Genomic DNA, 24,837 nt, shown 5'->3' with positions numbered 1-24,837 from the left:
TCATAAACAAATATCATATGTGAGGTTCATTTAGATATTTTCTTAACCAATATTTGTTACATATTTCTGCCGTATGCATTTTATTTTGGCATTTATAGAATCAGTATAGTTTGCTATTTGGTAAGGACTTTAACTAGCAGTACATCGATATACCGTTGCAGCTAACACATTAAAATATGTATAAATGGCTAAGAAGTTGAAGGTTCAGAATGTTCTTTGTTAAACTGGAAGTGATATTTTCACAGTAGCAAACTTCAATGGTTTAAAAACTGGTAGTACGTACATAACATTTCTATATAGTTATTTCCGTACTTAATATGCATATCATACCGATTAAAACCATTTTGATTGTTCAATCCCATAAAGAGTAATTGACATTGCGATTTATGTTGCTTTGAGACATCGATAACCAAATGTTGAGTATCCAGAAAAGCGGTATGCATACGACCCCCTCCTATTATCCTACATGTATCAAATAGTAATTATTTATATGTCTTGAATTATGTAAGATGTATGTTTCTGTTCCTACAAGGCATTGCATAATGAGTGTGGTCTGCCATTTTTTCCACTCGATGCACAAGTGACGATGAGGAAAGGCGGATGCTTGATATAGATGCTACAACTGTTGTGGAGGTGAGAAGCTTGCGATTTGGATGGTAGAATTATGTTATGTTTACAAGGCCAGGTTAATAAAATAGAGAATGCACTTGGAGAGATGGCATGTGTTGATTCTCACCAAATAACTTACCATTTTGTTCTACAGTATGGACCAAACTGGGAGAAGGAAACAATTAATAATTTAATTGAGAAGGCATATGTGAAGCTGCAGTATATGAGCTAATGTTCAGGTACATTATTTCTTCAACCATTCAAACTTCATACTGTATATCATTGTTGTAAATCAAGTGGAATATATGTGTTGCTATAGCTATTCTATTCTGAGTTCAAGCTTTGAATATGTAGTTTTGGCTCGGTAGTTTGTGCTTCTGTTGTGCAATTGGATCATCGCAAAATACGATATGTAATTTTGGCTCAGTAGTTTGTGCTTCTGTTGTGCAATTGGATCATCACAAAATATGATATGAAGTCTTAATGTGGTGCTTTAAATGATAACTTCAGTGCAAAGATTTTGGTTTTCCATATATAACAAAATGGATGAATATGTCACTGTTATCCATAGCCCGTCCATTTTTCAAACAACTCTGGACAGCTCTAGAATACATTGTTGACTAATTTATTTAGAATGCCCAAATGGACATACCATATGATTATTTCTTAATTGTACATTGTTTTCAGATTATTTTTTGTTATTGTTTCCATTTATGTGTAGACTGAAATTTAACTCTAAGATCCATATACTCCCCAAATTATGCTTAGTAAGGTCCAATTACGTAATATGCTACAAATTGCTATGTGACATTTTAATGTATTTTTTTTTCATGATTCCAGTAGTGTTCATTAGTATTCATGATTTCTTTACACCATTACTTGGAACTAAGCTCGAGTTGGTAGCTTCCATACAAGGCCTCATCATGAAGAATCTTAACAAATACGTCACATTTCGACTACTTTTCTAAATAATGAAACTGACACCTCGGATTGATTTTTATCATGAGTATTGCTGAAGTTCTTAGTATTAATTCAATTTTCATGACCAAAAAATTGCATGAGCACATTCTTTCTCCATCATTATGTGTGACCCGATTGCCATGACCAAACACATGTAGTAGACAGATGGCCATCTTAATATACTTGCACTGTGGTAAATTCTAGCATTTCGTCAAACTCGTTTAAATTATATATTGATTTGTAATATTATTAGTTACTATCATAATATCTTGTCTGTAGATGTGAGCTCTCAAATCTGCTTGTAATATTAGTCGAAACGTACGTTGCACGTGCATACTTACTAGTGTTGGGAAGTTTGTCGAGTTGGACTGAGGAATCACTGGTTCAGTTCCCTCTGGTGATGGTTCAGTGGTGGGCATTGAGGGGCGTGGCTCAGTCCTCTTTGTCGCGCACAATGGAGACCACCGGCTTCCGACAGATGTTTACTTCATTCCGAAGTTGAGTAGCAATATCATCAGTTTGGGGCAACTAGATGAATTTATCTGCAAGTACTCAGTGGACGAGGGGCTGATGACGGTACTGGACAAAGAGCACAAGGTGCTGGCGAACGTGCACCGACGAATTGAGCACTTGCACATATTTGGTTGCATCGGACACATGAAGGTCACCTCACAGAACTAGTCGTCTGACGTTCAGAGATGGAACTGATCGAGCATGAACCAGACAGTAAGGCCTCCCCGCCTAGCCCCCGTTTCGGCGGTCCGTCCAGCATCATTGGTGGGTGTGTGAAGGTGTGCCTCCGGCGGATCTATCTTTGATGAATTTGCTCCAATCTCGTCGTTGTTCGTATAGTTCGTGTGTCTTCGGATTGGATCCTTCCGACCTACGTTATCCTTCATCGACGGCGGTTGCTGTTCGGATGCGCTGGTCCTACGAGGTCTTAGCACGACGACTTCCCGACTGTCTACTATAACAAGTTGTGTCCGACTTCGACGACGGAGGGGCGATGACGACGGCGCACCTTCGGCTCGCTTCAGTGCTTATAGTCGTCACTAGGTGGCCAGGCTGGTTGCCAAAGGGCATTTCCAAGGAACTCTTGCAGGCAGGATCATGTACCTGGAACTGCAAGGCCAATATGCATGCATGACCTCTGTCAGTTGTTCATGGCAACAGGTAAGAAGAAGTGTTCGTAGGAGTTTTGCTGGGTCAACCTTCACTATCTAACGACGGGCCATCTTTGTTTGAATATACTAGCATAGTAGCATCTTTGCTCAAGTTACGGTCTCGTCCTGATACAGAATCGCTTTGCTTTTTCGGTAGTACTTCAGAATCGCCTTGGTTTTCGCCTTTTTATCGGAAAAACATACATATATGCATAAACAAGAAATTGCAATATAAGTAGTACTCCGATTGCCCATCTTCATCTGTACTCAGATCAAAACTTTTGGAGAATCTCATATGGTGCCGTGCAAAAAGTTAATGGACATTTCTACCAGGCCTTCTAGGTAGCTACAGGGGACCAAACAGTGAAGAAACTGATCTCAACAACGAAATGGAACGAAACGAAAATAAACCACTAGTACCATCCCGGCTGCCAGTCTTTCTTGGCTCGCTCCTCCTCGTCCTTCGACGACCGGCCTCCGCGGCGTCCTGCTTGCTGAGCTCGGCCATCTTCTCGGAGTGATCGCTGATGATGGTGGCGGCGCGGGCGTCCTCGGGGAGCACGATCTGGTACCCGTCCTTGAGCGCGTCCATGCCGTCGCCGTCGAGTAGCAGCTGCCAGAAGGCGCCGCCGACGAGCGGCCCGCCCCGCGACGCCGACTCGTAGATCGCATCAAGCACCATACCGAGAAACCCATCCCTCCTCTGCGTGGCGGACGTGGCGTTCTCGCCGCCCTCCTCCCAGAGGAACTTGCCGTACTCGGTGACGAGGAGCGGCTTGCGGAGGTGGCGCTCGGTGTCGCGGACGTGGGACGCCGTCCAGTTGCGGAAGAAGCGCGCCTGCTGGTCGGCGGTGGAGCCCCAGAGCCAGACGTCCGGGTAGAGGTGGATGGTGGCGAAGTCGATCCCGGCGGCCTGGTGCGTGGCCACGAAGTTGGTGCCGTAGTAGATGCCCCACGGGTTGAGGTCCTTGCTCTCGTGCGCGCCGTCGCCGTAGAAGCCCTCCAGCCCCGCCGTGACCAGGTGGGCGGCGTCGATGGTCTTCAGGTACGGCGCCATCTCCTCCACCCACGCCTGCACCAGGGCGCCCGTGGGCTCGGCGCCGCACCGGGGCTCGTTCATCAGCTCCCACCCGAAGATGGCCGGGTCGTCCCTGTACGCCACGCCGGTCACCGTGTTCACCCTCGTCAGCACCGTCTGCATCACACGTAGAGGAAGAGAGACATCATATCATTTGGGTTTAGATCATGAACGTGACAACGTAGTCATTGACACGTATGTATATGGCACGTGTGGCGATGAATGAATTGATGATTACCTTGACGTGGTTCTTGTAGTAGGACTTGATGAGGGTGTTGTTGAAGAAGTCGTCGGCGGAGGTGAGGTTGTGGGCGGCGGCGCCGGCGGCGACGTCCTCCCTCGCCCACTGTACGTACTGCCGCTTGCCGCCGAAGTCGTCGAAGTTGTTGGTGAGGCAGAGGAGGAGGTATATCCCGTGCCGCCTCGCCTCGGCGATGACGAAGTCCAGACCCTGCATGCCAAAACCAAACCACACAAGCTGTCATTCTGCACTGAGCAAGCTAAGCTAGCTTTCTTTGTCGGCACGTAACGTCGGCATCGAGCAAGGCTGGTCGACGGAGGTCACCGGCCTTACCTGGAACATGTCCTCGTGGTAGACGCCCGGCGAGGACTGCAGCGGGCGGTCCCCGCCGTCGCTGAAGGCCCAGGTGCGCGCGAGGTTGAGGCCGTGCGCCGCCGCCTGCCGGAACGCCGACACCACCCCGCCCCTCCGCGACGGGTCGGACGCCATCTCCATGAGCCAGTACGCGTTGAACCCGCTGAGGTAGACCGTCCGGTCGCCGTCCCCCGCCACGAAGCGCGTGCCGTCCGTCCGCACCATGCCGCCGTCGCCCCATCCGGCCGCGGCGCCATGCCTCGGCACCGCGAGTAGTAGGAGGAGGAGGAGGCTGATCACGATAGCCGGCGGCCGTGGCCTCATCGCCGGCCTCCGCGCGCTACTAATCAAGCTTTGGTTTGCACGCCTTTTGGCAGCAGACAGAGCGCGCCCACGCGTACGTGCAGTGCTCGCTAGCTTGCCTAATTTGGCGCGAACTTAATTGGTGCTGCCGCTGCTCGGCCGGCGCGCGCGCGCGTAGTAATATACGGCAGAGCTAGCAGAGCTCACGCCTGGAACACGCCGATCGGCACCTCATCACTCTCTACGTACGTGGACAAACACGTCGATCGATCCACGAGAGCGACTGCTGTGTTTGAATAGCTTTGTGTTGAGTGTAATCAGGCCATTGTTGTCTTCGAATCGAGCTTCGTGTTAGAGACACGCTGACGCCGGCGGCCGAGCTGGAGCGTCTGCCATTTGACGTGTAGGCGGTAGGCGTAGCGGCCGTGGGCCCCACCTCCCAGAGAAGGGGAAGTTGGATTTCCAAACGCTGCGCTCCACCGCAACGAGCCGGCGGCTCTCTTGGTGGCTAGCTTAGCTAGGGAGTCCCGTCACGTTATAAAATCGGCACCGTGGTCGGCCGGCCGGCCTGGATCAACGGTCAAGATTCCGTGCCGAACGAACAGGGTAGCTACTACCGTCACGTAACTGTAAAAATTGTCGACGTAAAGCGAGCAGAAGAGCAGAGACGTACGTACGTATACCGCGCGTATGCGTTTACGTCGGCAACGATCTAGGCGGCGCGTGGGAGATGAGCCACGACGGCAGAGGCCGGCGGCGCGCGGCGGTGTCGGCTGTCGACTCGACGTCAACAACGTACGGGCGTCGGCGCGTGGCTGCGCATTAGAGCTACGCTACAGAGTACAGCGAGTGACCAGGAGTCCAGGAGTCTCAAGCATTCGACGACATACAGGTTTAATTATCTGATGTTTTGCATGCTGGTGTTGGGGGCTTTCCTTCTCGAGAAGGATAGCTAGCTTAGAGCATCTCCAACAGGCGCCTAAAAAAAGCTTCGCGCGCTGAAAGTTTGTTTTTTGGCGCCGGACAGCTCCAGCAGAAGCTGTAGCGCTAAAAGTTTTTGCGCGCGCGCTGAAAAATGCTATCTCGTGCAGCATATTTGGGGCGCCGGATTACGCGCGCTTCACAATTTGCACTGTCTACTTTTTAAGCGCGCGTTTTTAGGCACCTGCTAAAATAAAGTTGATCCCGACGCTTTAAAAGTGCTACGGTGGCGCGCTATACTCCCTCTGTTCCTTTTTGTAGTGCGCATTAGCTTTGTGCTAGAATTCCGAATTGTAGTGCGTGCATGCAGCTCCAGGCTGGTATTGGCGAATTAGCCCTCGGCTGCACCATGCGAGAAACAGCTGCCCGGCGCACATGGGTGTCAGCCAGACCCTGCATGCAGGGCTAGTTTGGTATAAACCGCATCTCCACGTCATACATTGGTCTTGGTGCTAGAAACCATACGCACTATAAAATGGAATGGAGGGAGTATTATTTATTGGGCGTGAAATTTTTGTGCGGCCGTTGGAGATGCTCTTAAGCTAGGGATCCCGTAGGAAGGCCCAAGAGGTGCCTACAATGTGCAGTGCAGTGCACCTCAGATCGTACGTGCACATCCGCAACGGCAAGTTACGTGGCCATTGTCGCTCGCTCTCCATGTGTCCATGACCATGACGTGACTGGTGTGTTGCATTGTAGGATGTGATACATATATAGTAATCAGTAATGTGGCTCGAGGTTCCGTTGGTCTCATCGAAGGCCTCGTCGCGTCTCCCGTTTGACGCGTAGCTGCACATAGAAGTTTCACGGGGCCCACATATGGGAAGGGAAGAAAAAGAAGCAATTGTTCTACTCCACATTTTCGCCCCGGGACCATGCCAAAAAAAAAGATTTTCGCCTTGGGGTAGATCCATCCCATGCACCAGACATATCTGGGCAGCACCGTCGCATGACCGTAAAAACTGTCGACGGAGAGGGAGAGATCAGTTGTGCACCACCATTTCCATTTGTGGTGGCCCGTCGCCACATGGCGGTATAGGAAGAGCGCTACATATGCCGCAGTGGCTCGTCCGTCGGCCGACCAGAGACAGCGCCGATCGACCTTGACGTAAATACACGCGCGCGTGGCCGACTTATAAAGTGCACTGACATGCTGTTGGTCAATTGCCGGAGAGGGGGAAGAGATGATTTTAAGCGAAGCAGACCAGCTCCAATAGCTTTTCCAAAGACCTTCCCTAAAGGTCATTTATGGGATGATCATATAATTTATGACAAGTTGTCTAGTACTCCCTCCGTTTCTTAATGTAAGTTTCTTACAGATTCTAATGTGGATTAGATACGGAGCAAAATAAATGAATCTACATTCTAAAACACGTCTATATGAATGGCACGTTGCCGGAACTCGCCAAAGCGGCTGTGGTTGGCGGTGCTAGTGATGGCATGGCGGTGGCCGAAGGAGGAAGAGGAAGCGCAACGGTGGGGAGGCTCGCCGATGGGCGGCGAGCGGTGTGGCCGGGGCGGGGCACATGAGGGAGCTCCTTTCCTGGCGTCGCGGTGTGAAACTTCATGCGGTGCTGGTGGTGACGCGGCGGCGGTGGTCGGCGGTACTGGTGGTGACGTGACTCGGCGACAACGGCGTGAGGGTGGGGAGTTGGGGGCAATTATATGAGATCCCATAAAAAAATCTGGGTTTACGGGGCTTTTGGAGGGCTATTTTCACCCGAACTTCCTGTAAACAATAGTTTTCTTATGGATATGGGAGCTATTGGAGTTACTCTAAGGTGGAGACAGGACGACATGTCGAGTGGCAGCGAAGATTGGGGACGTCTAACAAGGCCAAGCTAGGAGTGACGCGGAGGCAAGGACGGTATGAGAACTCCGTCTTAATGATGAAGTGCCACCATCGCCGAGCACCGCATCCTCCACGGGCCTCGTGTCTGTATACACCCACACCACCAAAACGAGAACAAGACGGGAAGACCTTATTTCATACTGACGACACCGCCATCATCTCGCCATCGTCGATCGAAGAAAATCTAACTTTATTCGACTGTACCTCTATCGGAGCGGAGACCAAGGGTACCCGCCAATTCCGGTCATCAGAGCGATAGACAAAGGCAAAGGAGGCCTGCAACCCAACAACCCAACATCAGAGAGGAGGCAAGATTGGTCGCCACTTAGGTCGTGGGAGTAGGTGGGTCCCCCTAATTCAACAGTTGTGCTACAAAACTGAGCAAATTAAAACATGGTCAACATCAGATCGGTGAAACCGAATAGCATTTTGTAAAATCATTCATGGTTCATAACCAGACAACATATATCCCATCAAAAAATGCCAAAGGTGAAAAACAAAATGGCTACGTTGTTGAGAGATAGAGAACATGAAGGCTTGAAGACAACACCTAGTCACGCCCTAGAACACCTAAGCTCCCCAATAAATCCCTCAGGAAGGGGAAACGACCCTAAGTGTCGCTGCTGCTGAGTCCGAAACAGACATGAGTTTTCACCCGAAACCCTGGCTCGGAGAGGAGAACCACAACGACATCCTCAAGAGGATAGAGGTACCCACGGGCACCCGTCGCGCCCAAAGCGTGAAGCTTTCGCTCGGTAGCTCGCATGTTCCATCACGAGGCACTCAGTACGACCGCGATGAGTACAATCCTCTAGATCTAGATCTCGATATCGTCGTGTCAACGGAAGAGAACGAGCCCGACCACCCTCCGCTACACACCTTGCCGCCCACATAAATAATGGACATAGAGACCACTGCAGTTATGATGTTCGCCCTCAAAGCCAACCATAGGCACTATCACCCGGTCCGTCGCCCCAGCATCCATGTCTCGTAGACACCGGCAACCGTCTACATCACATCATGCTAAACAAGCAGGGGGGGGGGTAGCGGAGGGCGCCTCCTTCCACTCCTAGCCTGACATCAGCCAGCAAGTCACGACGGTCTAGCGATGAAGCGTCCACGCCTGCGTCCCCATCGAGTCCCGGTGGACTAGGCACATGCAATCCCGCGCGATGCCACACCCATGGCCTTCACGCAGATCCTTCCAACGGCTACTCCCGAAGACGCCTCTACTACCACTGCCACGTGCGCCGCTCTCGGCCCATGATGGCAGTTGTCGCTGAACACCCAATTTGGGGGAAACCCACACAGCCGCGCACAGCCACTGCCTGCGTGCACTACCAACATGACGATGGTGGCGTGAGACGCGCGATGCAGTCGGCGAGGGAATCGGAGGGGGAGGGGGGGGGGCGATACCGGCTAGCGACTAGGGTTTGCCCCTCGTTGCTCATGGGAGGGGGGAGGGGTGTTCAGCCATGTGATAGTCCCGACGTATATCTAACAAACACCACTAATTTATGATACTTTCCACTACATGAGGTCTCCCATTCAAGACCACCCTCAGTTTTGCCAAGTTGATAGTTAATTCAGCCAGACATAAAAATGACTGCTTTGTATATGGCTAATATCCATTTTATGCTTTTCACATGATGTCAGGGATCACATCACGCGTGTAACACGTGCCGAGTAGTCTAACTGGGAAGACCCAACGCATCATCATCATCTAATAATTGGAAATTGCAGTCACTGTGTAAATAATGGACCGCGTCAATTAATTTTTTTTCTTGCGTGGGAGGATGCCGGCACCTGGTTTGGTGCTTCGCGTTGGCAGCCCATCCAACTGATCACACCAGCATAGCCAAAGCTGATATAGCTTAGCTGTGCTTGAGATATGGTAAACAGAGAGCGCTTTTCCAAAATTTGTATTGTGAACCGTTTTACTTGGTAAAACTATGTCTAACAGAGGATACACTAATGTTTCACTAGAGTGGCACGCAGTAACATCGAGATAATGGGGGAGTAAATCATCAGCCCCCTACGTACAGCGCTCTCTCCTGCCTTTTTCCAAGTTGTGACTTCACCGTCGAGTGACCGGCCATATTTTGACTTTCAGGTTAACTTGTGGAGGAGGAGAACTAGGTGCCGATATGCTTGCCATTTTTTTACGTTTGCTCGACAGCCGACAAGGTAAATAAAACAAGCCAAACAAGCTTCCTCTGCACGAATTCCCTTGATCTGCAACAGCAGAGACTCTAGTAACCCGATCGATCGAGATAGTCTTAAATTTGATCGCTTTCGGTCTTGCATCTGCGAAGATCCCTGAAAAGAGCTGTGAAACGAACCCTGGTCGAACATCATGGACTGATGGAAGCACGGGACAGAGACCTGCACTCGGGTCGCTCGACGTGAACTTCTCTACTACTGCATACAGTGTCCGAGACGGTATCTGTCTTAATTGAGTGATCGTTGGGTTTCTTCAGATTAAATTTCTGTATGCCATCTTCAAGGATAGGACGCATTCGCCATGGACGCCCAGGAAGGATCATGCTTGGCTTCAGACCTGTCTACTGATGTATGGCCTGCCCGGACACATCTCCAGCCTCTTTTGGCCTGGGCTTCTCGTGTCAGGACAGGTAGGCATGGTGACATACTTGAGCTTTGGTCACTTCAGATGCGTCTCACTCACTCTGATCAACTCATGCTCTTCCACTTCCTTCTTTGAGATGAACTGTCAGTGTCGACAGAACTTTCCCTTTCAGAAGCTGAAGAAAATCCTTGTGATCAGCTCCCTTTGGCCTTGCGGTGCGAGGTCAGCTGACTGCAGATGACGGTTCTATCGAGTGAATTTTGAGCAGTGAATTCAGGCATGCATCAGCATCATCACATCTGATTACCGTGTCGGATGAAACAAAGATTGATCACCATGGGGCCTTGGAGGGTTGGATGATGAGTTGAATCAAGTTAATGTAGGCAGGTAGCTGACATGTTCGTTCCCTCGATCCTTCTTGGCCTCATCCAATCCATGAGCAACACCACCAAAACTGAAACAAATCACACTGAAAACGACGCCACGGCGAAATAAATACCGAATTAACCGGCAATGCACATGATGCAGAAAAACAATCCCTTTCCATCTTTTCTGATTTACTAGTTTCCAACTCGTCTTTACAGTAATATAATCCGATCAACAGGGCACCCAATGAATGCATCTTTTGTCAGTCGATCCAGATACAACCTCTTTATAAACAATACTAATAAAAATGTGGATCCTGATTTTAACACCATTTTGCGTGAAATGTGCGCCGTCAACTGTTAATATCAGTTCCCTGCATGTGTGATGAACCACGTAAAGCAAAACAAATCTCGGTGTTTCTTCGCCTTTGGTGTTGTGGTTGCTTTTCTTGTGTCGTGGCGCACCCGTGCTCCTTGATGTTTGAAAGGAGAAAAAAGTGTGCATTTTGTAGCACTCCTTTTCACACAGGTACATAGCCATTAGTAAGATAGATACCACAAATAATATGATTGACACCGATCTTGATCAGAAACGAAGAAGCAGAGGACGGTGCAGAGACAGTCAGATTGATGTTGTCTTCGTTTATTTGCAACAGATGATGCCTCCCTGCAAACAACACGTTTATGCCAAGCTATCAGTGTGTTGCTCTGCAAGAGTGAGACTTCAGCGTCACCATAATTACTGCTCTAATCATGCTTGGATGTCGTCAGGGTAGTGTAGCTGACATATCCACACTCTTTATTTAGTACTCCCTCCGTCCCATAATATAAGAACGTTTTTGACACTAGTGTAGTGTTAAAAACGTTCTTATATTTTAGGACAGAGGGAGTATGTTTTAGTCTAGCCACACTCTTTATTAATGATCATAAACAAGGTTCATGGGGATAAATTTATGTTCAGGGTATTAAGGAGCCACATATGACGTCCAACTGAAAATCCTAGAGCGTGCTTAGCGATACTATGTGCCTCAATATTGGTGCCACGTCCTTCGAAGATGAAGGAGCATCTCTCAAATTGCCTTGATGTTACTATAATCTCCTTGATAATGCTTGCATATTTGCCTCTCGTGCCTTCCTTCAAGTCATCTACCACATCCTTGCAATCCGATACTATGGTCACATGTGAGAGGGAGAGACTCAAGGCAAGAGATAGGGCTTGCCAAAGCTTCAAAAATTGCCGGGTCTAAGATCCCTGAACATTTGAAAGCCGGGATTTTTTTTTTTGAGAAGAAGATTTGTTTTTATTTAGTAGAACCCTTTGTACACACACGTGCACGGCCCACCCGAATCTTTTTCTTTAGGCCCATCCGAATCAGACACCGTCTCGAACTCGTTTGGGTAAAAATAAAATCAGGCCCACTCCTCTTCTCGCCTCGTCCCGTCGTCTTACAGTTGGGATCGAGCCCAACTCGCTCAAAGCATAGGGTTTCGCCTGAACCGCCGTCGCCGTCGCCGTGGTCGTCGCCGCCATGTACAACGGCATCGGGCTGCAGACGGCGCGCGGGTCCGGCACGAATGGGCACGTCCAGACCAACAAGTTCTTCATCCAGCCCCGGACCGGCGGCCCGCCGCCCAAGGCGCCGCTCCACAGCCACGACGACGGCGCCGCCGGGACGCGGAAGCCGAACAAGGAGATCCTGGAGCACGACCGGAGGCGGCAGGTGGAGCTGCGGCTGGTCGAGCTGAGGGACACCCTCGAGGAGCAGGGCTACACGGAAGGCGAGATCGAGGAGCGCGTCGAGGAGGCGCGCAAGAAAGCCGAGCTGGAGGCTGCCCGCGGCGGCGCCGGGGGTGCAGCACCGCGTCCGGGCGAAGGGTATGGGTCCAAGAACCGCTCATATGTTTTTTTTTCAATTCTGAGAAGGAGGCCAGTGACAGATATTTGGCAATGCGTTCATGTGCAAGTTTTCAATCTGATTTCTTCATTTGCTGTTGGAGGATATTCACATTGAAAGCATAATTGACTCCTGAATTTCGGTTCAGTATGACAACTTGTAGCTTATGCTGTTCCTAGTGAAGCATAATCTTGGTTTCCTGTACTGTTATTTTACAGTTCATGTGTGCAGTTGTATCTTCTGTTAGGTAGTTTGGCAATGCTTCCTGACAAGAAGGTAAACTCTTCTCAGGTTCATGGGTATGCAGAGCCACCATGTCGCAGCACGCAAGGAGAAGAAGCTCGAGGCGATGAGGGCTGCTCTTGGGCTAGATGCTGAGGTTGGACAGAAGAGGAACGCTCAAGTAGACAGTGGGGAGCTTGTACCTGGGAAGGATGGGTTCTGAAGAAGAATGTTGGACATCGATGTTCAGAGCAACAGGAGGGCTTTCAATTATGGTAACAGGCGTAGAGTAAGGGGAAAAAAGGGAATGGCAACAGCACAAGTTCTAAGAAGGGTAAGCATGGGTATGATTCAGAAGATGATTCTGAGACTGACCATGATGATGAGAAAAGGGGGAAAGAAACACCTGAAGAAATCCTTCTTAGATAGAGATGTTGATTCTGAGATTGTTCATAAGAAGGCAACTATGTAAGCTATGTATATCTAACCTGTGCTTTTAATTGTTGGAGAACCTTGCTAAAACTTGGCTTGATGCTTATTTCAGAAGGGAGATTCGATCATTTGCCCCGCATTATTTGGGCACTTGATCATTTGCCCCGCATTATTTGGGGACTTGATCATTTGCTTCCCTTTACTTAGGATTACATGATTAGCCCCCATTTTACTTGGATTTGTTGACCATTTGCCCTATTCCTCAATTTACTGATTACTTAATCTTTTATATTCCAGATACTCCCTTTAATTCAAATTAATTTTACAAAATTGTACTATGGCTGCGACAATTAATTTGGATTGGAGGGGGTAACATATGTGGCACCTTTTGCAATTCCTTGTATCCATTCGCTACAGATGATGAACAAATACCATGATATGATTGACAGCGACCAAGAGGACGGTGTGGATTGATGTTATCTTCATTTATATTTGTAACAGATGATGCCTCCCTGCAATCAGCACGTTTATGCAAGCTATGGGCGTGTTGCTCTGAAAGACTAAAACTTCAGCGTCACCGTAATTACTGCTCTAATAATGCTTGGTTGTCGTCAGCCTAGTCTAGGGACCAATCAGTGTATCCCAATTACTGGTGTATCTCTTATCAGCTACCAAAGTGATATAAACCATATATATACTCCTATCTTTCAGAAAACAAGCACAGATGCATTACTGTGTACATATGAATTCCGTAATCAGGATTTCACATGCCAACAAAGAGGCTTCCAGATATCTACTAGTAGTACTAAGTGTTGAAGCTGCCAAAGTGTGTGATTCTTCTCAGTTATTTTGCTCAAATCGGCACTCTGAATGTTCATGTTCAAAGTGTTGGTTTTACAAGGCTGCTTCGGCAGAAGCCAAATTGCAGAAATAAACAGAAAATGAATCTTCCATTTGTAAGGCTGATTCATTGTTGATACAAAGATCAGATAACATTAAAGAGGGGCCATGTCCACGGAACAACCCAAATGACTACAGAAAGAACTTTGTTCAATAGACGGGAAAGAAAAGAGAATATTACATGCGATCCTGAAAATATCAACAGAAAATTCAGAACTCAAGTCCGTTCTCTCTAGCAGCATCGGCTAGAGCTTTGATGCGGCCATGGTAGAGGAAACCCCCTCGGTCAAACACCACTTTGGTGATTCCTTTCTCCAAGCAGGACTTGGCAATCACTTCACCAATCTTTTGTGCCACTTCCTGGAAACCAAGCACCGCAACATTGAACTCTCGTCAGAAACTAAGCATAAGCCTTTCATTAAGAAACAACTACATATGCAAGTTTTTTTTAATCTTTGTCTATATTGCAACAGACCAGTAAAAACAACTGTCCAGAAAGCATCATGGGCCTTTACTGGCTTGTAGAGCATAGATGTTATGAGTACAACCCACAAAAACATGTGTATCATCGGAAAGCTAGATGTCTAAAATCATCAAAAGCAACCACACAGGTTATAATCATCTTTTATTTTCTGAGTGCAGAGCACGGATTTCCATGAGTATTCTTCGGAGATACATCAGTACAATGTTCCCTGGGATTATCAGAGTTTCAATAGTCTACCTAGAAGCTACTGCCCTGCCAATATGGCTCCAATCATCTCACCTAGTGTAGGCTTCGACTCGGTGAATCAAAGAACTAATAATGGTCATTTGATTGACTGAAAAATATCGCAATGCCAGCAATTGGACAATCATGAATCATCTATGGCAAACGTCTATTTATGAACTATGAGTCTTATTGCTCAAATATAAATAGGGAAACAGAGAGAAAGGTGCTTTATTGTTCCACCTCTCAAAATCTCTATTCGTTCAATTAAACCTGGGTTTGGTCAATTTTTGGATGAAACTTTTATTAGATTCATGGTGATAAGTCTATGATAAACAAAAATGATATAGGAGAGTATAATAGAGAGCCAGTTTGACTGCAAGTCCTAACTGAAACTAATTTCTTTTCCAAAGGTGCTGCCAGTTAAAATGGTATACAATACTGTATACGCAAGCGAGCATAGGATCACAAAACTAGTTGATAAATGTGCATTATTCTAGGACCATATTAGCTTAATACGGAGTATGAAACAAAAAGGTATGGATAAATAAAAATAATAAAACTTACAGTTGTTGGCCCAGCAGAGTACTCAAGCTCCTTTGAAAGAGCTTTGTGCATTGTTGAGGCTGAAGCCAGAGTGCACGACTTTGTATCGTCGATCACCTGAGCATACAAATGCTTGTTTGAGCGGAAAACGCTGAGTCTTGGCCTCTCCGTGGTGCCGCTAACCTGAAAGGAATTATGTACAATGACACAAAGGCCTGATTCCATTGGCAAAAACATAAGCATATACAATGTAAATGCACATAGCACCATTCGTCACCCTCTGAAACTGTTTTTGTCTTGGTTTCTATCCTAAATTCAAGTGCATGCCCTTTTGTGTTTCTACAACACTTGGTTTCTGTGCCTAGCTTGCATTTCCTGCAAGAATGTAAGATATAACTTAACCCGCTCCTGTCCACCATGGCAACCCCCTGATTCTGCCTGTATCCAGTGGCAGTCATTGGTTGAAACACTTGTATGTAAAACTAACTACGGGAGGCAGTGCGTCAACAGGAGCTCAAGCGCCCAACCAGACAGCTTGTAGGCATTCGAACATCCAAATGTAAGCTACGGCCGCAACAAACTAAGGACATTTCGTCAAACGCTTTAACGGCATGGCATTGCCCTATGAATTCCATAGAGAGAGAGAGAACGCGCGCGCTTCCAGCGAAACCATTGACCGCGCATTGGAAGAGAGACTTGAAAATACTGGATGCCAATCTTCTTCCCGGAGGTTCACTGGTAGTACCTTCTTGCGGAGGCGGTCGTGGCGGGCGATGCGGTCGGCATTGGGCGTGGACACCTTGGCCTTGGCGAGGACGACCAGGGCGGCCCGCCGCGCCGGCGAGTGCGAGGGCGCGGAGGCGCACGGGAGGTGGACGCCGCGGCTGCCCGACACGAAGGCCGGGAAGGAGTGGGTGGCGCCGGCGAGCGCCGGCGAGGCTAGCATGGCTCACTTGCGCGCTCTGCGCTGCTGGTCGCTGGGGTTCGCCGTCTCACGCGCCTAATGGCTCGCCTTATCCTATCCACCCTCTCGCGTTTCTTTAAGCTGCTCTGCTCTGCTGTCTGCTGGACCGAATTACAGAAACAACCTCATACTTTGGTCATTTTTCTAGTATCGTCTCATAGAACAAAAAGAAAAGCAAAATACACATAGTATGACAAGGCGTCTTAGGGCATCTCCAGCCGTTGGCCCCCCAGGGGGCGTCTAAAAGCGCCGCCTGGGGTGAGCCGGCGCAAAAAATGGCCCTGGGGGCGAGTCGGTCCCCAGCCGTCGGGCCCCAGGGTCGCCCCCAGGCGCGTATTAAAAAAAAGAAGGACTAAATTTCGGCTAAACATGGAAAATTTCGGCGAAATTCGCGCATTTTCAGTACATTAACCTAATCTAAAAAAGAAAGGGGCTGAAGTCGTCGCCGCCATCGTCGTCGTCGGCCTTCTCCTCCTTGACGCGGGCGCCCCTGCTGGACCCGGCATCGCCATGGCGGACTGGCGGCGGCGCGTCGTCGTCGTCGTCGTCGTCGCTGTCGCATAGGACGACGACCCCGTCTTCATAGCGGCCGCGTCGGTGCTCCTTGAAGCGGCGCAGGGCGGCGCGCTGGTGCTCCTTCACCTTCTCCTGGCGCGCCTTCTCCATCGCAATGGAGTCCTGGCGCGCCCATTCTAGGGCCGCGTCGTCCTCGTCGAACTCTGCCTTCACCGGCGCCAGCCCCGGCTCCGTCTTCACCGGCGCCAGCCCCGGCTCCGTCTTCGGCTTGACGAAGCGCGGAGGAGCCGACGAGGAGGAGGCGCGCCGGCCGCCCTCGTTGATGACGATGCCGGCGCTGCGAGTGCGCCGGCCTAGCGGCGACTCCGCCGCGGGCTCGGCCTTGACGCCGAGCAGGGTCGGAGTGCCGGAGGAGTGCGATGAGGATCGGGAGGAGGAAGAGGAGGAGGAGGACCCGAACCTCCTTGGCGCCCATGGCCCGACGCGTCAGTGCTGCGCCGGGGGGTACGCCAATGGCAGGTCGTTGCCGCCCTCGAGGTACGTGAGCACGCCCTCGAGTGTGCGGCCGGGGACGCCCCACCAGAGGTGGCGCCCCTCGCTGTTCTGCCGGCCGCCGACCACCGGCGCGCCGTTGGTGGACGCCAATCGCTGCTGTTGGCGGCGCTCGAAATACGCCGCCCAGGCCGCGTGGTTGTCGGCGGCGTACTGGGGGAGGGAGAGTTGGGCGTCGGTGAGGGACGCGCGCACGATCTCGACCTCCTCGGCGAAGTACTTCGGCTTCGCCACGGCGTCGGGCAACGGGGGAATGGGCACTCCCCCGGCGCTGAGTCTCCACCCCGTTGGCCCGGCGCGCATGTCCGGTGGCGCCGGGATGTTCGCCTGGAACAGGAGCCAGGACTCCTGTTCGCGGAGCGAACGGCGGCCGAAGCCGTTGGCCGCCGCCTCGTCTCCGGGGAAGCGTTCTGCCATGGCGACGGCGGGGCTGGGAGGGCTCGGGAGAGGTAGAGGGAGGGGTTGGGCGACGGCGCTCGCGAAAGGCAGGGAGAGGGAGGGGCTGGATGGCGGCGAGGGGCGGGGCTGGTGTGGGCACAGGCGAGTGGAGGCCGCCGGCTTTTATAGCCGGGCCACGCCCGTGTGTATGCGTGCGAGGGAAGGAAGGCGTCGGCGCGCCGTCCCGTGAAGCGCCGCCCGTGAGGAATCTATGGCAAGGCTGACCGGCGGCAGCCTTGCCATTGATTCCCCGCGGGAACCGAGGCCGTTGGGGGAAGACGAGGCGCTGAGTCGCTGACGCGGCTGGCCCGCGTCTTTTTCGCGCCAAAACAGCTCGCCCCGGCGCCCCCGGGCGCCCCCCAGCGCGCCGGGTTCGGGCTGGGTCCGCCGGTGTTGTTTTCGGCCCAAGCCGGCGAAAATCGGGCTCCGGGGACACGACTGGGCCGTTTTTTCGGCGCCGGCGCGAAAAAATCGCCTGGGGAGGCCTTCCTGGGGGCGCGGCTGGAGATGCCCTTATGTCTTCATCAATCTTCAAGCTCCACAACTTCATTTCCCCACCACACATGCCTTCCGTCCGTCCGCGCGTGACGGTGCTTCTCGCTGCTTCTGGAGACTGCGTGGCGAATGAGTGCGCGTCCTCGTCGGCAACCCTTCCCACACAATCCCCATCCGGTTTCCACGAAACAAACACAACATCGCCCTGATTCTCCTTCCCACCATCTCGTGCATAGATTCCAGTCCTCCTCCGGCAAGTGTGAGAGCCCATCCAGATTTGATTTAGAACAACCTGGTGAGGAATAGAGAGGATTTTGGGAGCAGGTTGTGGTGTGTGGCGGTGACAGATTTGGAGCGTGAAGGGGGCTACAGTGGAGCGGCTGACCTAACATCTATCAGCTGCAATGGGGGACCTCACGACCGCATACCTTGAAGGAGTGGAGGGCAAACTCAAGAACCTGCAGCTCTTCGAAGCGGAAACAAAGGGGATCGGGATTGGTAGGAAGCAAGCATGCTCCTCATAGGTGAGCAAGCTTCAAGCAGTAGGCAAGCTTATTGTAGAGAGACTACTAGGGTTGAACATGTGGGAAGAACTCTTGGGGAGTCTGCAGCCCATTGTGGGGTGGATTGTGAAGATTTGGGCAGGACTAGATTTCTATTTATCTTCCAACAAAAGGTTGATAAAGAAAAGGCAATAGATGTCGTGCCATGGAGATTTAGCAATGACCTATTGGTGATGGAAGATTTTGTGCTAATTCGAACCATAGATGAATATGAATTCAAGACCATACATATCTAGGTTAGAGCTTACGGCATCCCAAATGGGTGAGCAAAGAGATGAGAGACTTAGTAGGAGAACAAATTGGAGAAATTATTGTTGTAGACCCAGACGTTAATGGTGATTCAATGGGGGCATTTATGCGGATCAAAGTGAGATTAGATATCATTGTACCAATTATGAGATTTATAACAACCTTCATTGAGGATGAGGCAGAACAAGAGCGGGAAGATGAAATGGTTTCGGGGGGACGATGAATCAAAAGAAATAAGAAAAAGGAAGAAAGAAAGGCAGGAAAAGATTGTCTCCTTCACATATGAGTATCTTCCCGTCTTCCGCTATAGTTCTGGAATTATTTGACATACTGAAAAGTCATGTCCAACTAGATCTAGAAGAACAAGGTCTAGACAATTTGGACCATGGCAACATGCAAATCTGTACAACGGGAGCTCAAGCAAAGAAATAAGTAGGGGTTCAAATGATAAATGCAAATTGTGGCCAATCAATAGTGCAGGTACAAGGGGAGCAAATAGGGAAGCAATGGGACGTCCTGGCGAAGAAATATACCAAGCGGAGATGATGAGGGAGGACCAAGAAGGAGTGATGGGAATGAAGTGAAAGTCCTCTCAAACTAAACAGTGCGAGGATCAGGTAGTAGGGGAGGCAAAAAATCTGGATCTCGGCAGAATAGTGATACAAGACCCCACTGGGAAGGTACAAAAAACTAAAGAGAATCAAGTAAGGCTGAAGATAAGAATGACACTATCACAAAAGCAAAACATGGTTTTCAAGGGCCAATAAAGGTTATATTGGAGCAGAACAGAGAAGAGGCCCAAACCAAAGAAGGAAATACATTTATGGAGTTAAGAAAAGGCATAAAAAGGGGTACCTTCAAGCGAATCGAGAGGAAGAAAAGAAACCAGCAAAACCAATTAAGTACAATAGGACAGAAGAACATAAATTATGATGGAAACTGATGAAGATACAAAACTAGCAAAGAAACCAACGATGGAAGTAGAGGAGGTTGAAGAAAAGGAGGAGAACAACTCTGAACCTGTGAACGCCAGGCTGCAGGGACTGCCTGGCGAGCCAAAATGAGAATTTTAGTATGGATTTGCTAGGGATTGGGGAATGGCCCGGCAGTGAGAGGACTTCTGGATCTCCAAAAGCAGGTGGACCTTGACATCCTCTTTTTATATGAGACCAAACTGGAGAAGAGGAGCATGGAAAAGTTTAAGTGGATGCTACGGTTGGGGAACATGATGGTGAGAGATTACGAGGGGAAGAGTGGAGGATTGGCATTTTTATGAAAAAAAGGTGTAAATTTGGAGCTGCTCAACTATTCCAAGTACCATTTGATGCCCGACTACCACGTCACCCAAGATGCATCAGAGGCCACCAAATTCATCGTTTGGAATTTCATCCGGGGCGATGAGTGACTGCCATCGACAAGTGTGGACTACACGCCTGGGCTTTGGTTCACCACACTGGGGAAAAGCTAGCTTCTTAAATACTCAAATGCACATGTGCGTAATTTATATCCTATATACGTGACATTAGTGGCCTCTCTATCCTGCAGATTCGATCGGGGGAAGGGAGGAAGGGGGCCATGCCCCCCCCCCCCACCACTTCCATGGTTGGTGATAGCACCCCACCCATAGTAACAATTAGTTCTTTTGCGGTACCAACTTTACCATCTGAAGCTTCATCCAAGTTGACATGGCTGCCAATAATAAGTCTCATCTACATTTTGTCCTTTGATACACCATGCGTGGGAAAACTAACTAGCTAGATTTTCTAGTTACGCTTTGCACGTTTGACGTGTGTATTTTCTTTTAAGGTATTCTTGTTCATAGTTTCGTAACATCTCTCACAAATATAGATACACATAAAAATGAGTGTATATAGACATGTGAATGTCCCCTTTCTGTAATTAGGAATACTTCACAAAAAGTCATCTACTTTCATGTTTATAACCATCAGGTTAGTTGTAATTACAAAAGAAAACAACACGATACTATGTCGTTTGATCCTCTTTTCTAAAAAATCTCGTTTGAGGCATTTCATTACTACCGCATTTTATGGTATGTGAGCTGATTGAGATGTTGAACAGTTATGTCCTATATCATTGCTAAATAAATACCATTACACACACTGTAGAGTATATTTTGTATTATATTATTTGGTGATGTCAATATTTTCTCTATAAACTTGTAAAACCTTAAGAAGTATAGGTGGGCTCTCACCAGTGACGGGCAGAAGATGGAGACCCCCACTGGTAGTCTGGCCAGATACCAGTGGTGTGCGAGAAAACATACCCAACAATGGTGTCAGCTTGCCGTGGTAGGAGGCAAAACATGTCCAACACTGATAATATTGTCTCAGGTTACCCGTGGGCCAAATTTACAAGTGGCGAGCACTTTGTCATGACCGCCACTAGTAATATGAGTCTGATTTTGCCTTGGTTAGCCGTGAGGCATAACTTATTAGTGATGGTCTCCTAGTCCTAGCTCAACCCGTCGCTGGTATAATATTTAGGCATTTTTTACTGGTTTTGTGTATTTTTTGGTTTTAGTGTTTTATGATTTTATGGTATTGTATGGAAAATACTTTGAACTTTGTATGTTTCATTATCTTAGGCATTTTATAAATATTGTTTATTTCATTGATAAAATTCAACATTGAAATGCAATCATTCTACATTTAAGAATTGCAAATGGTGGAAGAAAGAACATAACTAATGTTAATCAACATATATATTGGTCTTATGAAATAAATGTTTGGTTCTTTCAGCCATGCATATGTGAAAATTTAGTCACAAACTTAATTATATGTAATTGACCTTTTGAATTTTCAAAAAATTAAATATTGTCTGGGAACTATATAACTTTGCATTGTGTCATTATATGATCAATTATGAGCCCAGCCTCTCAGAAGTGCTCATATGGGTAAGTAGTGCGTGCGTGCATTTATAGAGGTGAGTGTGCGTGCGTGTTTATGAAAGTTTGCGGTTGTATTGTGTTTCTAAAAAAACACCATATATATTATGAGGTCGTTTCTAGTTTCTACAATTCCATTATGCAGTGGTATTACATAAACAGTCACATACTTATATTTTCTTGCCAAAATCACACAATAGACCCATAAATGGTGAAAACATAGTTTGCATTTGGTTTGTTTTAACCAACTTTATCGGTTTTTCAAACACCATAGCATCCTATTGTTCTAGAATGCCCGAAGCAGGGAGTGAAATAAATGAAATACAACATTAAGTCTCAAGAGCGAACAATCCACCGATTACACCTTACAAAAGTTGTCACTCCTCATCATTCCATCTGGCTAACCACCAAACAAAGACATTCTCTTTTTAAGTCACAGAACAAAATTGGCCCTCCTTTCAAATAAGTATAAGGACATCTTCAACACTATCTTTTAAAATGGACGAGTATTTAACCAAAAACTACCACAATTGACGGAAACGTGACGAAAAACTACCACTTTACGTTTTTGTGCGAAAAACTACCAAATTTGGACTAAATCGTGGCAAACAACTACCAACTCGGGAAATCGCTCGCTTCGCCCGCGCTAACCCCGATTCTGACCGGTTGGGCCCGCGAATCAGTAGCCACGCTGGCGAACGGACGGCCGCCGCGCGTTGACGGCCGTTAACGGCCCGTCCGCTGTCGGAACGGCGCCTGTCGGTGGGCCAATAAGTGAGAGCGAGCTCAGCCGCTCATTCTCCTCCTCCTCGCTCGATCTCACTCATCCTCACTCCATCCTCTCCCTCTCCCTCTCCTTGGTGCTCTAACCTAGGTCAGCCTATCGCCGTCGCCGTCGCGGCCATTGCTGCCGATAGAAGGTGAGGTTGCCATCCTGGTATGACGAGGACAGCTCGCACGAGGACATCAACATGGTTTCATTGGATCAGCAGCTATTTGTAAGTGCATAATGGTGGAACAGAGTTAGGGTTAGGGTTAGTTCATCCAAATTGGAGATTCCAATTTGCTTTTGGTTTGATTCGAAGTTTCTTTTGCAGGAAACCCCTGACACTGTGGTGGAACCATCTTTCTGTGGTTCTTACATTGAATCTGAGCCGACGTGCATGATGCATCATCAGAGGCCGAAGAAGATGGTGGCTTTTGAAGGTTCTTTGACTGGCAGGCGTTTCCTGGGTTGTCCTATGCAGCAGGTATTAAATCTTGAACGCTAACTTGTTTTGCTGGTGGAGATGTGTGATGTGTTTTGCTGCTAGAGATGTGAGATGTGTGGTGCAGCATGTGGTGCAGAGATGTGTGCTGCAGCATGTGGAAGCTATATATGAAAGTAGATCTTTATTTAACTGAATTCAATACATGACTGAACCTGATAACACCTACAAGCAGATATCTTTAGTGTATTATGAACCTGAGAATATAGCTGTTAACTGAAAAAGAACAGAGTAGGTGTTAACTGAAAAAGAACAGAGTAGGTGTTAACTGAAAAAGAACAGAGTTAAATGAATTTATATCTACTGCTAAATGTAGTTGTTAACTGAATTTATCTCTGATGCTAAATGTAGCTATTAACTGAATTTATCTCTGATGCTAAGTTAGGTGCATATTGATGTAAACAAAGGGTTTCAGTTAAATGAAATGACTTTATGACTTTATTTTTCTGTACTAAGTTTGTTACTAAGTGCTTTGTGCTTAATTATAAATAATTGCTTCTGTAGGATGAAGGTGTGAACTGTGGGGTTGTGGAGTGGGTGGATGGTCCTTGGCCAGAGATTCTACAAAGGTGCCTAACCAGGATTTGGGACATGTATCATGAGCAGAACTTGGGCAGGGTGAATGACAAACAAGCCCATGAGAAAGAGGTGGCCAAGCTACAGAAGGAAATTGATTTCCTGTCAAACAACTACAGCCAGTTGGTGGAAGATGTATCCAACCTATTTGACTATCAAGATGGCAAGATGTCTCATGACATGGACTATACCAGTCAGGCAATCAATGAACTAGCTGAGAAGAAGAAACAACTTGAGGATCAGGCAAAGATTGAGTTAAGTATGGAAAAGCTGAAGCTTGCCAAGGAGCAAAGGTGCATTCTTCAAAGCCAAGCAGAGATCATTCAGAACATGAGGAAGGCCATGAAGGAAGTGGAGGGGGACAGGGACCTACTTAAGCAAGAGAAGAAGAAGTTAGAGTATCTGATTGCTGATCTGCTCAATGCTGGGCATGCCAGCAAAGCTAAGCTGGAGAGTATCAAGGCAATTATGAATGAGTGAAGTGGTTGGTTTGTGGGTTAAGTAATTAGTAGGCCTATATATATAGCTGGCCTTGGAATGTTATGAGGGAGGGAGGTATTGCTATGGTTTAAGAACTACTTGGTTTTATCTATGATGTAATGACTATTATGTTAAGACCTACTATGCTAAGTACTCATGCTAAGTTAAGTAAGTAAGAATGTTTTATCTATGATGAGGTTGTTTTACTCTGCTTATATCATGTGTGGATAACTGACAGTAGTGACATAGTTGGAAGTAGCAAGTAACATATATAGCAATTAGCTTAGATAGTCTGACAAATAACTTAACATATGTAGCAAGTAGGAAGTAACATATATAGATAGTCTGACATAGATAGATAGTACTGCCATTCATAGTCTGACATAGATAGCAACTACTAGTAGATAGTGCATGACATAAAGATGAACTACTAGTAGATAGTGCCTGACGAAACTGAACCTAGGAACTTATTGCACTTAAGAAAGTTCAGGACTAACGAAACTGAATATTAGTGCAGCAGTTCACTCCTCCTTCTTCAGCATCTTCAGGCGGTGCGAGCGGCGCACCGCAGTCACGGCCGCCCTCTTCTTCTTGCCCGGCGCCGGCTCCAGCACATCATCCTCACCGCCATCTTGTT

The 24,837-nt window shown here is 48.1% G+C and overlaps 4 protein-coding genes across 4 annotated transcripts; 2 read left to right on the top strand and 2 right to left on the bottom strand.

The window, feature by feature from the left end:
* Positions 1 to 2,956: 2,956 nt before the first annotated feature.
* Positions 2,957 to 4,826, bottom strand: LOC119306648 (mannan endo-1,4-beta-mannosidase 3-like). The gene is made up of 3 exons (XM_037582820.1): positions 4,385 to 4,826; positions 4,049 to 4,261; positions 2,957 to 3,927 (listed from the first exon to the last, which is right to left on the bottom strand). Exons 1-3 carry the CDS (start codon positions 4,727 to 4,729, stop codon positions 3,079 to 3,081), a joined length of 1,407 nt encoding a protein of 468 aa, XP_037438717.1. The 5' UTR covers positions 4,730 to 4,826; the 3' UTR covers positions 2,957 to 3,078.
* A 7,110-nt stretch (positions 4,827 to 11,936) lies between these two features.
* On the top strand, positions 11,937 to 13,230 carry LOC119312607 (pre-mRNA-splicing factor CWC21-like). The gene is made up of 2 exons (XM_037588340.1): positions 11,937 to 12,369; positions 12,680 to 13,230. The coding sequence occupies exons 1-2, from the start codon at positions 12,023 to 12,025 to the stop codon at positions 12,831 to 12,833; spliced, it is 501 nt and encodes a 166-aa protein (XP_037444237.1). The 5' UTR covers positions 11,937 to 12,022; the 3' UTR covers positions 12,834 to 13,230.
* Positions 13,231 to 13,854: 624 nt separating this feature from the next.
* On the bottom strand, positions 13,855 to 16,214 carry LOC119312606 (50S ribosomal protein L18, chloroplastic-like). The gene is made up of 3 exons (XM_037588339.1): positions 15,940 to 16,214; positions 15,216 to 15,377; positions 13,855 to 14,302 (listed from the first exon to the last, which is right to left on the bottom strand). The coding sequence occupies exons 1-3, from the start codon at positions 16,138 to 16,140 to the stop codon at positions 14,153 to 14,155; spliced, it is 513 nt and encodes a 170-aa protein (XP_037444236.1). The 5' UTR covers positions 16,141 to 16,214; the 3' UTR covers positions 13,855 to 14,152.
* A 6,633-nt stretch (positions 16,215 to 22,847) lies between these two features.
* On the top strand, positions 22,848 to 24,200 carry LOC119310506. The gene is made up of 3 exons (XM_037586239.1): positions 22,848 to 22,874; positions 22,974 to 23,126; positions 23,649 to 24,200. The coding sequence occupies exons 1-3, from the start codon at positions 22,848 to 22,850 to the stop codon at positions 24,198 to 24,200; spliced, it is 732 nt and encodes a 243-aa protein (XP_037442136.1).
* Positions 24,201 to 24,837: the final 637 nt, after the last annotated feature.

This window comes from Triticum dicoccoides, chromosome 5B (genome assembly GCF_002162155.2).
Source record: "Triticum dicoccoides isolate Atlit2015 ecotype Zavitan chromosome 5B, WEW_v2.0, whole genome shotgun sequence".
In the NCBI taxonomy this organism is placed as follows: domain Eukaryota; kingdom Viridiplantae; phylum Streptophyta; class Magnoliopsida; order Poales; family Poaceae; genus Triticum; species Triticum dicoccoides.
The sequence above is the reverse complement of the archived record's forward strand: the minus strand, read 5'-3'. Positions and strand labels throughout refer to the sequence as shown.